We start from the raw sequence: 12,681 nt of genomic DNA, 5'->3' as shown, positions 1-12,681 counted from the left end.
CTTGGAAACGGCTCCAGGCTTTAGTTGAAAAGCTTGAAATCTAGCCATATCTTGAGCTTGTGCTTTAGTGATGTAAATAAGTCTTTCACAGAGTTATACGTTCTTAAAACTGCTGGCTTAAAAGTAATGAGCAGTGAGTGAGCTTGCTAACCCAGTACAGGGTCCAAAATTTCTACATAGCGTATTGGATTGATTTGACCCAGGATGCTGGGTTTTGATATTGATCCAATCGGGGGTAAAAACTAGTGATGGGGAAATGAAGCTTCAAACTTGCTTCATGAAGCAGTTGTTGAATGTTTTTGACTTTTCTTGATGGAACTGTTGGTTTAAATAAAGGGGTGTGAGAAATGAAAAGATATTGTACTTTTCACCCCAATGATGAACCGACCGTGCCATCTCGTGGAGTCAAAAAACACGACAGCTCGTTCCTGAAGCAAATTTGAAGCTTCATTTCCCCATCACTCGTAAAAACTAACCTGTAAAAAATGTTTGGTGAACGCAAAATTTCAAGGCAACGTTTTTCGAGAACATTTTAAGGTGGGCAATTCAAGCAAAGGTTGTGAAAATTGGTTTTCCTTCATTATAGATAACAAATATGACATTATGGAAAGGTTGTCCCTTTTTATTGAACCCCAAAAAATGTATGTAGTGTTTTAATAAAGAAACATAATTCGCATGAAGATGAGCATATATCATATTCCAGATGTCATCCACTTGGTCACGCCTCGTAGCGGCGCACAACACTACATGCACTACAATGCTATTTTTCTTCGTCACCATTTTAAAATGATGTTTTTTTTTTTTTCTTGGGTGGCTGGATCCAATTAATGGCTTTTCAAATCCTTTCTTTTTTTTTAAATTTAAAAAACAACTGAGTGACAAATTTTGTCGTGCAACAAATAAAACGAGTAAGTGCCACCACAAGTCCAATACCTAAAATAAAATATATTCCCATAAATATGTAAATAAAGTGCAAAAACAGAAGCGAGTAAAAATGTATTGCTTGAGATATACATATATACATATATGGCGTCAAGTGTGTGTTCCAGAAATGATTCTGTAAAAGTTGAGCTTGGTTAAGTAAATAAAAAGAGTAAGCAGCTTGTTTCTTAACACAATGAGTCATTGGTCTCAAGTGGGACATCACCCGCCCTCCAAACAGTCATAACACTTGCTAATCAGAAAATAGGAATACAAAAAAAAAAAAAAAAAAAAAGGAGGAGGCACAATGAAAGCTAACCCAGGAGAACGATGCCATCAGCAGATTTTATGATTGCTCCGTGCAAGACGCATTCCCGCTCGAGACGTTAATTTGTACGAAAAGGTGAAGGGCAGCTCGTTGACGCACTGCCTCTGTGTTACTTTCCGGGCTTGCTAACGACTCACGTAGGAGAAACCAACTCTTCTCAAGTCACGGACTTTTAGCCTCTTTCTCCTCCCATGCAGACAAAGAAATGTCTGCTGTTTTGCAATTTTTTACACATTAATGCCTCGAGTAATGAACAAGGAAATGGACAGCTTTACATGCCTATAAAGTAAAGGCTTGTGCATTCCGTGACAGATTTTATGATGCTCTACTAGAAAAGATGTCCCTGATATTTACGAGGCTCATGGTCTGTTGCCATTTGAATGATGGCGTTGTTGCAGTGACAACATGAATATATGACTTTGAAGCCTGTATATTCAGATTTAAGGAGATTCAAAGAGGAAATCAACTCAAGTGTAATATGTGTGCTGTCTTTCCTAGGTTATCCTCATGTTGACCAAATATTACGACTTCAGCTCGGGCAGAGTGACGGAGAGTTCTTTGTGGAGGTAAGATCCTCACAAACAGACACTCTGACAACTTCTGGGTTAAGAGTAACCCAAATGGGGTCAAATAGCATGCTCATGGTACCCGCAGATCGGGGTTGTGGTTTTAGATTTTATTTAATGATGACTTGTAGTGTACTAGTTATTGATTACGTATTAATTCATTTTTAGAGTAAATTTGTTCGTTTGTTTTGATTTTTCTTTTTTCTAAAATTTTTGTTAGCCTTTGGCCATTAGTTTGATTTTTTTTTTAATTATTTTATTTTGTTTTATTATTATTTGCAATTATTTTTCATTTATTTTTTAAAATTAGTTTTAGGATTTATTTTAGTTTTTCTTTTTAATATATGGAATATTGGTCAGAAAAAAACTAATTAAAAAGGTTCTCTTATTTATTTTCTCATGCACTGATTTGCTAGCTAACAGCCAATCAGAGTGATCAAAAATTCAAATCATATCCAAAAGGCACTTGGCAAGATTAGTACACATGTGTTTTTCATTCCATGAAATCATGACTGCGGACTGTATGATAAACAATGACTTCTCGGACACGCGGGTTGTTTGGTATGGTGGGAATGTAATGAATTTGTTCCACATTGACCCAAGAACAAATTACTTCACTTTACCGTAGACAGATTATTTTAGTTTTCATACAGAGCAATTGTAAAGTTTTTATTTAAATATGCAATTAATAGTTATGTATTGTAGTGGAGTATCGGGCGCTCAAATACTGCATTCATGTGAAAATGTGGTTACGTCACTGGTATCACAAGCTCCCTCTAGATGTGGGTGTGGCCAACCGTGGCCACAACATAGCTCCACCGGAGTACTCCAGTAGAAGCCAAGATTCGAACTTTAGACGTCTCTGTTGTGAAGCAGACACTAACCACTATTTATTAAATCAGGTACAAAAATGTGTCCCCCAAGCATCAACAGTAATAATAATAATAATAATCGTAATAATAATGCGAACTCATACCCTCACTATGCATGCTACACGGGATATTCTTGTTTATTTTGATAATTAGAGAAATATCCATTCATCTAGCAAATTGCTTGCCGAATTCTGCTGTTGCAATTTTCCGCCTGCCTGACACGCTTAATGATAGCATCAGCATCCGAACCGCTAGGTGTTGCTCCGCTCCCTCCCCTTCACCGTATCCTCTTAATTGAATTTTAGATCCACCGATTACGGCAGCACGTACGAGAAACTTAATGAGAAAGCGGGGCCTAAGACCATCCTGAGCTACTTGTACGTCAGTCCCAACAACAAACGCAAGGTAAGTTTTGCCACTCTTGTGAAGATAGAAAAAAAAAAAAGGAAAAAAAAGCCTGTCAGTGCTCATCATCACTGCATGCGAGTTGCTATCATTTTCACTGCAAAACCGCCCCGCGGGAGGCTGCGGCACGAGCGCGTATGTGCGCGAGTGAGAACAGCACACTTTGTGAGCACAGCCGAGCCCTGCAGCACGGTAGCTGTCAGGTTGGGCCGCTGATCCCCGCCGTCTCCTTTCTCCTCTCATTTCAGATCATGCTACTGACCGACCCGGAGGTGGAGAGCAGCCTGCTCATTAGCCTTGACGAGGGGGCGTCCTATCAGAAACACAGCTTAGCCTTTGATATCCTCAGTCTTCTTTTCCACCCCGAGCAGGAGGACTGGATCTTGGCTTACAGCCACGACCAAAAGGTAACACCCAAAGCTGTCAAATGTCAAAATAGCAGGGGGAAAAAAAAAAAAAAAGCCGCGTTAACACAAGCGCTGGATGGGAGCAAAAGGTGATGCTGATCGTGCGCTTGTTAGTTCCACATGAGACTTCACTTGAGCCAGATTTTTCATTGCGTGTCTTATGAGGACAGCATTGAGACGGCGATGCCTTGAGATACGAGTGGCACGACTTGTGAATTCTACCAAATTCACTTCACAATAAGCATCACTTTGGTGAATAATTCTATAAAATGAGGCTTCACGCTGTCTACGAAAGTTGTATTTTTATTTTTTTTTAAAACGCAAACAATGCAGCAATACATTCAGACATCCACGATAACAGCACTCATAATTTATATTTCATTTAACACAACCGTACCACTATGTGCCGCCCATCCTGAGGAACATTATTTTTAAAATGGGGTCTTGCACTTAAAAAACTGCTCTGACAGAGGCCAGCGCTAATTTTCACAGTGCGCTGAAATGACCCACAGAAAAATAGAGTTGAAAGGAGTTTTGGCGTTGGCGTAATGGCATGACTCCTTCTTGTGACTGGCTCCGAATCAATTTTGACAGCATTTTGCCTCAACATTGCACAATACAAAAGACTCTTGGTAATTTTTGTTTTGGGCACTCGAAAAGATGTTTACATGTGTTCTGCCCACTGCCTTTCATTTTGCCTTTGCTTTGTGTTCGCCTTTCAGACGTACTATTAAAGACACAACGTCATCCACCGGCGAGCGCAAAGAGACATTTTCTGAAAAATGAACTGTAATTCCTGACGGTGATGGAGCCCAAGAATAATAATCCAAAAGTCATTAACAAATCACGACATGAAGCATGTATTGCTTTCAGCGAAAAGTTCAGAAAAAAAATGTGACTAGGCGTATTTTTTAATGCCATACCGCGAATATTCGGGAGTTCACTGCACTTGGTTTGTTCCATTCCCCACTTGATGGGTCGTCAGGCACCCCCCGAGACCCGTGTATTTGTAAACAAGCCATTAAAACGTCAATTCTGCAATATTTCCATTTAAATTTAACCGCGCGAAAGCCGTTAGCATGCGCCAGTGCGCGCATTTCCAACGCGTGTTCTCATATTTTCACATCACGTCACATTCGCTTTGTGTCCATAGATCGCAACGTTAATCTCAAATCAGGTCCCCGTGCTAAAAAGTAACCGCTGGTGACATCACAGACCAAATAAATGAGGGTGGGGTTAGCATCCTGTGACCTTGCAAATGACGTTATGCGATATTGATGCGCGCGCACGCACAAATACACGTGTGCGCAGCCTTCATTAGTTGGCGAGAAGCCCGCTGTCTGCTTCGCTCAACGCTGCACACATCAAACCGCGGCCCCCCAGCCGGCTATTGCGGGACTTGATATTGAGAGAGCCAAGCAGGCGAGGTGTGAGAAGTGAGATAAATGGTGCGGTGAGGAGATGAAAGCCTCATAGACAAACCATCCACCGCCCCAATAAAGATGCAGTCGACAAGTTTGCCCCGCGGTCATCCCGTATGTCTTTGTAAAGCCCAATTTCAGCGTTTCTTTCATCACTCCCGCGGCGCGATTACTCTTGGATTGGTTTCATTTTCCATTTATCGATTGTCTTGTCTTGTCTTTTAAAAGTTGCAAGTGCTGAGATGAGACAAAAATGATGTGAATCCTCGTAAGAGTCTTTTGGCGCTAACAGGCAAACTGTCTGAATAGTTAAACGGGTGCTTTCACACTCCCTTTGGTTTGCTTTAGTTTTTAGCCAGAAAGTCGTCTGACCTTGATCTGAGCCGCATGGCAAATGAACCAATTAGATTTATCCCTTTAGCGTCATAATGATGATGTAACCATATGGAAAGTGTCAGACCCATAATTTACCACGCATATGTTCAGTTTGCTTAGCATCTCTTTTAAATGAGCGAGGAATCATTATTTGCTCTTGTTGGGCGACTTTTTATTGAAAATTTGACCCCGTTATCACCGTAGTAGAAGAGTGTGAGCTGAGCTGTGTGTCATTGGCATGAGACAGAATCTACCCACAGTAGTTGAAAAAGTGTAGATTGTTTTTTGTTTTTTTAATTTGCCCTTGTGAAGTCGGTTTAGCATAATGCTAACAAACAATGCCAAAAGCCATAGACGGGCTAACGGCATTAGACAGATAATATAACTATAATTACAGGCATATATTATTTATCCTCTGTTAAGAATGACTGATATTATGGCGGCTTACTCATCCTGTATCCCGTCTATATTATACTGCCCCCAGGTGGCCAAGATGTGCACACCAGAAGTGGATGCAAAAATTGTTTACTTCTTCACATTCTAGCTAATCTTGTCAAAACTGTATACTTTTATAAAGTACACTATGCCGTGCATTATGAAGTTTGCTGTTTCTGAGCACTTACAACAACGTCTTATTTTTTTAAATTATTTTTTTTGCCATTAACTAATTCATGGCAGAAAACTGTAACTGGAAAAGCGCTATAGAGCTTATGCACTGTCTGAATGAAGCCCGTTTCCAGGTCAATATTTCATCACCTGAATGACTTTTGTATTTAGGTTGTTTTCAAGTCACATTGTGCAGTGTACTTAAGGGAACGGAGAGTGATTGGCAGCACAGAGCCGGTCGTACGACCGCAAACTGAATTCCCGCTTTGCCAGAAAACTGGTCAACCGTGACGATGTCTGCCTGTATCAGAGGTGAAACAATGAGCCGGATTTATTCGCTGGTCCCTTTACAGGCGGAATTCCCCGAAGCGTAGACAAATCTGTTCCAAAAGTGTGCATGCACACGACCGATGCGGGTTGCGGCTATGCCATATCGTACCCTGAAAAGATTTTTAGCTTTGGGGTGGAATTTCAGGATGACTGGAAATGTGAACTAAATATGACCTTTTCTAAACTTTTTTTATGTCCGACTGTTTCAGTACTTTGCTCACAAGGACCTGGACAGCAAAAATCACAAAATCTTTTTGATCCATGAATTTGTTGCTTTGATTACAAATGGTCTTTTAACCGTCCTCACGCTTGGGCTGGAAATTTCAAAAACAATCTCCCTAATTGCGATTTTTCTTCCTCAATATTGCGATTGTGATTTAATATGCAATCATTTTCTGCAATGGGTTTTCTTTCATCTGTTATATGATAAAAAAAAAATCACGACGACAACTTCACACAATTCTACCGAACAAGTATCGCGTGTAGGTGAAGTCCAATCAAATGACAAAAATTCATTTCTACAAAAACAACTTGATTCCTCAGAAACTCTAGGCTCGGTGTTCACAGTGTATTTCTGAAAATCGTCACTGTGGTTGTTGCCCCCGTGACCCGCCGACAGGCAGATGGTTCCTCTGGCTTGTGGGTTTCGCCGGCGACGAGGACACGAGCGCTGTGCGCAAACCATGTGAAGGGCCCAGTCGCTAGATTTAGTCTTAGCCTTAGTCTTTTGGACGAAAATCCTTCTCAAATGATGTCACATTTAGTCATTCCTACAGGTGATAGTTTAAGTCTCGTTTTAGTCGACGGAAACGCCCCCCAAAAGGTTTTTGTCTAGTTTTTGTAAATTTAGTTGAAAATTCAACAAGGTTTTTGTCCGTGTTAGTTAAAAATAGGCATACAAGGTTTCCACCCAATAGCAAAGACTTTCTGATCAACTACTAAGGATTATGCATTACAAACAGATAAAATTGGTAACAGTGCAATCAATGCTCATTGCTCCAAAATAAGCTGAGAATCAAAACATTTTATTTGACAACTTTTGTGGCTTTATTTCACTTAAAGCAACATAAATGGCCAAAATAAAAATGTTTTAACAACAGAAATTTCTAGTAGACTTGTTCTAATACAGGACCAGAAGTACAAACTATATCAAACATGTTTTCTTGACTTGGAACGGCTTTCTGAATGATGTAGCCTACTGAGCTTGATTCACTTTTAGGAAAGTGCTTCTCACCAAAATGATTCGTGTGCTAATGTGGAGGGCGGAGCTTGGCTGGCGTCTCCCTCTGTCTTACTACGTGCGCTTGGTGTGCTGTGCCGGTGGTGGGCGTGCGATAAACCAGCATTGCAATTTTTTGAGAAAACAGATTACATGTACAATAAGGTCTGACGGACCACCCGCAAACAATTTCGTCCCTTTATGTAGGCCACGTCATGTTTTCGTCATCAAAAAGACACGTTCAGGGTCTCGTTATCGTCATGAAAAAAAAGGGGCGTTAACAAAATATTTTCGTTATTGGTGACGAAAATAACACTGCCGCTAACTTGGCCTTGTCTTACTGCCAGCATTAACGATAAAAGAACCAGCATAAATTCCCTCAAAACTTCTCAATTGGTGCCGTGACCCGGATCCGGTAGGCCAGAATGGATTAGCCATGATGAGCGCATGGTCTTCGACCTTATTGCTAGTTAAAACGTTTCTCTTTTAATTTGATTCGACAGTCTTGACGTATAATTGTGCTCATTACCGGCGCCTACCGACTTAAGCAGAACAGCAACCACCACAATAAACAATGTCGAGTCACGACTCTCTTTATTGTGCCAACTGTCGGCTATGACTTTCTGTCTCACAGTGTGGGTTGGAATTTAAAAACAGATGTTTTTCTATCGCTTATCCTTTTGTGCGTCGCTGGGAAATTGGAGGCTCTCCCAGCCGACTGCGGGCGAAAGGAAGACAACACCCTGGATTGGTCACCAGTTAATCGCGAGGCGCATATAGAGATAGGCGACCACAATGAGCGGGAATCGATTCAATGCTGGCTTGGTGTACCACTACACTAGAGCTGACCTCGGAATTTAAAAAGAACGCTCCTAAAAATAGAACAGCGTGTGTGCAAATGTAGAGCCAGGAAAAAGGCATCTTGTGGCTCGGCATGGATGCAAAAAAAAAAAAAAAAAAAGTTTACAATGACTAAAAAATTATGTATTCCCTCTTGCCAATTAATAAGCTGGAATGCCGCTGAGTCAGTGTAGGAAGACTTTTTTAAATACAGAAGCAGATTTGCATATCAAAAAGCGCCGCCTGTCTGCAGAGCATTTCATCTCTGGCGTCAAATTTGCACTAACGGCATATTTCATCTTCTCACAGCACTTTCCTAAATACGACGACTCAAACAAATCAGATTTATTTTGTAGTAATCGTGACTTGAACGTGATCTTTGGATTTCTTCTTTCCAGCTGTACGTCTCCGTGGAATTTGGGAGGAGGTGGCAGCTCGTGCATGACAACGTTGTCCCCAACAGATTCTACTGGTGAGCCAACAAATAGGTGCATGCAAATGTATACAATGTGAATTTGAAAGTGATTTGTTTGGTCAGTGCAGTACAGAGGAAGTGATGATACACTGTCAAAAAAACAAAGGTGCTAAAATCTTTAATTTCGGGTACACCTTTTGTTCCACTTTACAAGGTACATATTGCGGCCGACAGAGGGCACTGTCTAGGTCAGGATGGGGCAACATTTTGAAAACGCTTGCCCAAACGCACCTCATCAAATTGAAGTTGTAATACCACCGTTCACCACTAGATGGAAGACATTTAGAAGAATTTCAGCAGTTCATCTTCATTAGAGAAGATGAATGTGTAGATAGTGTCAGCCATGATTGATTATGTGGCATTTTAGCATCGCTCAAGTAAGGTGTCATATTTTTTTTAAAATGTCAAAGATATTTTAATGGTTTCTGGGTAATTTAGGGTTGTTGAGTCTGCAAATGAAACCCGTTTCTTTGAATTGGCTCTAGTTTTTGAGGTGTGCATCTTTTTGACAATTAATTGAATAATTGATGTTCTTTGACTTTAAAAAGTAGAGTTTGTGCTGTTTTTGCATTTGCTTTCTACTAATATTTCCTGAATTTCAGAATTTTTGCTTGATTTCCACATGATCGATTTGCATTTAGAAGATTGTCTGTGATGTATAAAAAAAAATTCAAGAATACTTTTGGTACATGTGTGAAAAGACAAAGCTATAGCATAAAGAGATTATTATCATAACTTGCATAGCAAAATAAAGACTATCTAAAAAACTAGAGCCAGTTCTGAAAAACCAATGTAGTTTTCGGATTGAGGGACATCAAAATAAACATTTTCGAACTTTGAACAGTATTTGTGATCCCGGCAGAATACATAAAAAAAAATGGACCCCAAAAGTCCCCTTTTTTTTCTGTGTGGTCCATAAACGTGCAATGACTCAGACTGCAGCATCACTTCCACTCGCTGATTATCTTTTAATCTGATGTCATTTATCGGCAAAAAAGACAAACTAATTTAAATAGCATTTAAGAAAAAGTGTGAAATCCTCCACGATAAAGATAAAGGGAGGTACTGAGAAGGAGTTTAGGGAGGCAGATCTTGTTTTGGTAAATTATGTATGTCTCCCTTTTTTTTTTTTTTTTTGCATAATGTACTAAGCATCTAGTTTACACATGAAGGTTAATATTTGATAGCGTGAAGGCATTCAACTCATGAAATATCGAGTATTCACGTCCATTCACTGCCCAAGCTGTTTTTTGGGTTTGATAGCTGATGAATATTCATTTGTGAACCGAGGCGTTGTCTGCACACGTCGGAGCATTTTATCAGTGTAAATAGCAGGATTCAAAGAGCCACGATCAACGTTTCACAGAAAACGCCTTTTTATTGTTGCTGCTTTGAGAATACTCAAGGGAAGAGCTGACGACTTGTGGATTTGCTGCCCGGCTAAGCGCAAAGACGGCGGGCGGCATGTTAAATGCAGATGGCCCCAGTCTGTTGTTTGACCCCGACTACTCACCGCAGAATGAAGAGAAGTATTGAAGGAGGGAAACGGTTAAGGTATTAAAGCCTTACTTTGCGGTGAGGCACTGGTGTTATCTTTGAGGCCTCGACAAGAAAATAAGAGAATTTAAGAGTCTTGTTTACAAAGCATCACTGAAAATGGGGTTTGAGGTTTGAGTTTCAAGCCTGTGTTTGAATTTTAATCATTGGACAGGACAGGGTTTTAGATGAGGTTTTCAAGACATGTTTAGGGTTTCAAATTAGGGTTAGTAAAGCTTAGGGGGTCCATCAGGGGTACGGTTTCAAATCTAGGTTAAGGTTTTAAAGTTGGGTGTTATGCCAGAGTTTGATTTCAAAGTCGGGTTTTAAGTCAAGGTTTGGGTTTCAAATTATGGTCTTGAGTCAAGGTTAGGGTTGAAATATTTGCTTTTAATCCAGAGTTTATGTTTCAAAATAGAGTTTCGAGGCAAGTTTAGGGTTTCAATACAGCTCAAATTAAGGCATCAAATCAAGATAGGGTTTCAAATCAGGGTTAGGCCTTCAAATTAGAGTTTTAAATTTGGGATTAAAGTCGAGGATAGGGTTAAAAGTTGGGTTTGAAGCCAGAATTTGGGTTTCAAAGTAGGGTTTCAAGGCAGGGTTATTGTTTGAAATAAAAGTTTTAAAATCGCATTAGGGTTTCAAAGTCTGGTTTTGGGTTTCAAGCCAGGAGTTACGGCTTTAAAAAGTGTCAGGGTTCCAAAATGGTTTTTCACAACATTTGTTGCTCGTCGAGCTTGATGAAGAGCCTCGTTTTTCCGTTACATTTGATTTCCCCTCTGGAGGTAAATTCAACGGGAACATTCTCATAAATTCCCTTTAACATTGAAGTCCCTTCGAAGGAATTACATGGCTGCATCTTGCATTTTCACCCTCATGGAGAGAACCCAACAAAGATGATTTACAAGAACTTTTTAGCATATACTCGGTGTGTGTGCGCCCGTGTGTACGTGTGTATTAGTTATGGGCCTGCGGGCAGTTTAACATGGCCGAGGTTCCATCTCGGAGCAAAGGGGCTGCTGTTTGCTGATAGAATAGGATGAAGTATTGGACAGAAAGTCCATTAAAAGAGATGGAGCTGGGAAGCAATTACAGAGTGCTGAGGGAGGCAGGACGCCGGCTTGTTATATTAGAGTCCTCGCGCGCGCGCTTTGGAAAATGAGAAGAAGCCGGGCGCTGTGTCAAAACAGACGCGATTAATACAACAAGTGGTCACCGCTGTCAGTCGGCACATTAGCGCCGGTGTGAAAAATCTCACCTAAAAGCCCTGCGCAGTGACTAAATACACCTTGTCCATAAAGCACACTTCAGGTCACACGTCCGTCACTTTTATAGACGAGCCGCTTGTATTAGTGCTCCCACAAGAATGCTCGTTATTGCGGAGAATCATCAAACATGACGGCTAAATATGGATTGCAGAGCCGTTCGGGACATTATTTATCTAACTATGGCAGATTATTATTTACGCGTGAGCCATAATACAATGAGGCATTATTATTACAGCCACCGAATGCATGATTCATATAAGGAGTGCGGAAAAACAGACTCTGGACACTACATTAGGTACACCCATTCAATCTTATTAGTTTAAAATGATCCTGGCTTTACCTACTGCATAATGCAGCAGACGTCCGTATACTCCGATTGACCTATTTGCAATTTTCTTTTTTTTTACGGATATTTTATACTCGCTGCCCATTGTGTTCTGTTATATATATTTATTTATGTGTTTTAATTTGTGTTCTAATTTCCTGCTAAATTATCTTACACCACGTGTAAAGTGCTTTGTTGCAGCTCGAGCTGTCATGAAATGCGCTATATAAATAAAGTTGTGTTGTATTGTATTTTAATTTGTTTTGGGTGAGCCAACTGCTTTTCTATTGTGGAAAATGGTTATTGGCAATTTAATCAGCATTTTATAATTTTTTTTTTCAATATTTTTGTGGGGCTGATTTTCTTTTTTTTATTGCATTTAAGATGGCCATCAATAATACACACGTATTTTTAAAGCAAGACAGTTTTAAGATTTCAAAGTAGGCACGGTTAGGATTTCAAGTTTATAAGCGTTTCACTCGTGAGTTATGATTAAAAAGTACAATACTTATAATTACTAGTTAAAAAGTGTTTCAAAGTAAGCCAGCGTCAGGGCTTCAAAGAAAGATTTCACCCTGGGTTTGAATGCCTGACTCCCTCTGTATAAATTATGCGTGTAATATTTAAAGTTTAAATCAGATTTTTTTTCATATTACTCTCATGTGACCAATAATTTCTTTTCAATGCATAACGGTGTGAAGCTTCAGAAAATTGATCAGCTGTCACCTTTGGCTTTATGGCCATTTGAAGAGAGCGCCTGGTTGCCGCGGTAACCGTGTCACACGTA

At 40.1% G+C, this 12,681-nt stretch overlaps 1 protein-coding gene across 5 annotated transcripts in view; it reads left to right on the top strand.

Moving 5' to 3' along the window:
* Window positions 1–12,681, top strand: part of LOC148330133 (VPS10 domain-containing receptor SorCS1-like) — a 93,039-nt gene that overhangs the window by 56,717 nt on the left and 23,641 nt on the right. For all 5 annotated transcript variants that reach the window (XM_088304830.1, XM_088304828.1, XM_088304831.1 and 2 more), the window contains 4 exons: window positions 1,748–1,815; window positions 2,993–3,092; window positions 3,341–3,499; window positions 8,689–8,762. In XM_088304830.1, coding sequence (XP_088160956.1) covers window positions 1,757–1,815; window positions 2,993–3,092; window positions 3,341–3,499; window positions 8,689–8,762 — 392 coding nt within the window. In that variant the 5' untranslated portion in view covers window positions 1,748–1,756. The remainder of the gene's footprint in view (window positions 1–1,747; window positions 1,816–2,992; window positions 3,093–3,340; window positions 3,500–8,688; window positions 8,763–12,681) is intronic.

Source organism: Idiotropiscis lumnitzeri, chromosome 9 (assembly GCF_059441095.1).
Source record: "Idiotropiscis lumnitzeri isolate Australia: NSW breed Sydney's pygmy pipehorse chromosome 9, RoL_Ilum_1.0, whole genome shotgun sequence".
Classification (NCBI taxonomy): domain Eukaryota; kingdom Metazoa; phylum Chordata; class Actinopteri; order Syngnathiformes; family Syngnathidae; genus Idiotropiscis; species Idiotropiscis lumnitzeri.
Note: the sequence above shows the minus strand (reverse complement) of the source record. Positions and strands in the feature narration are given on the sequence as shown.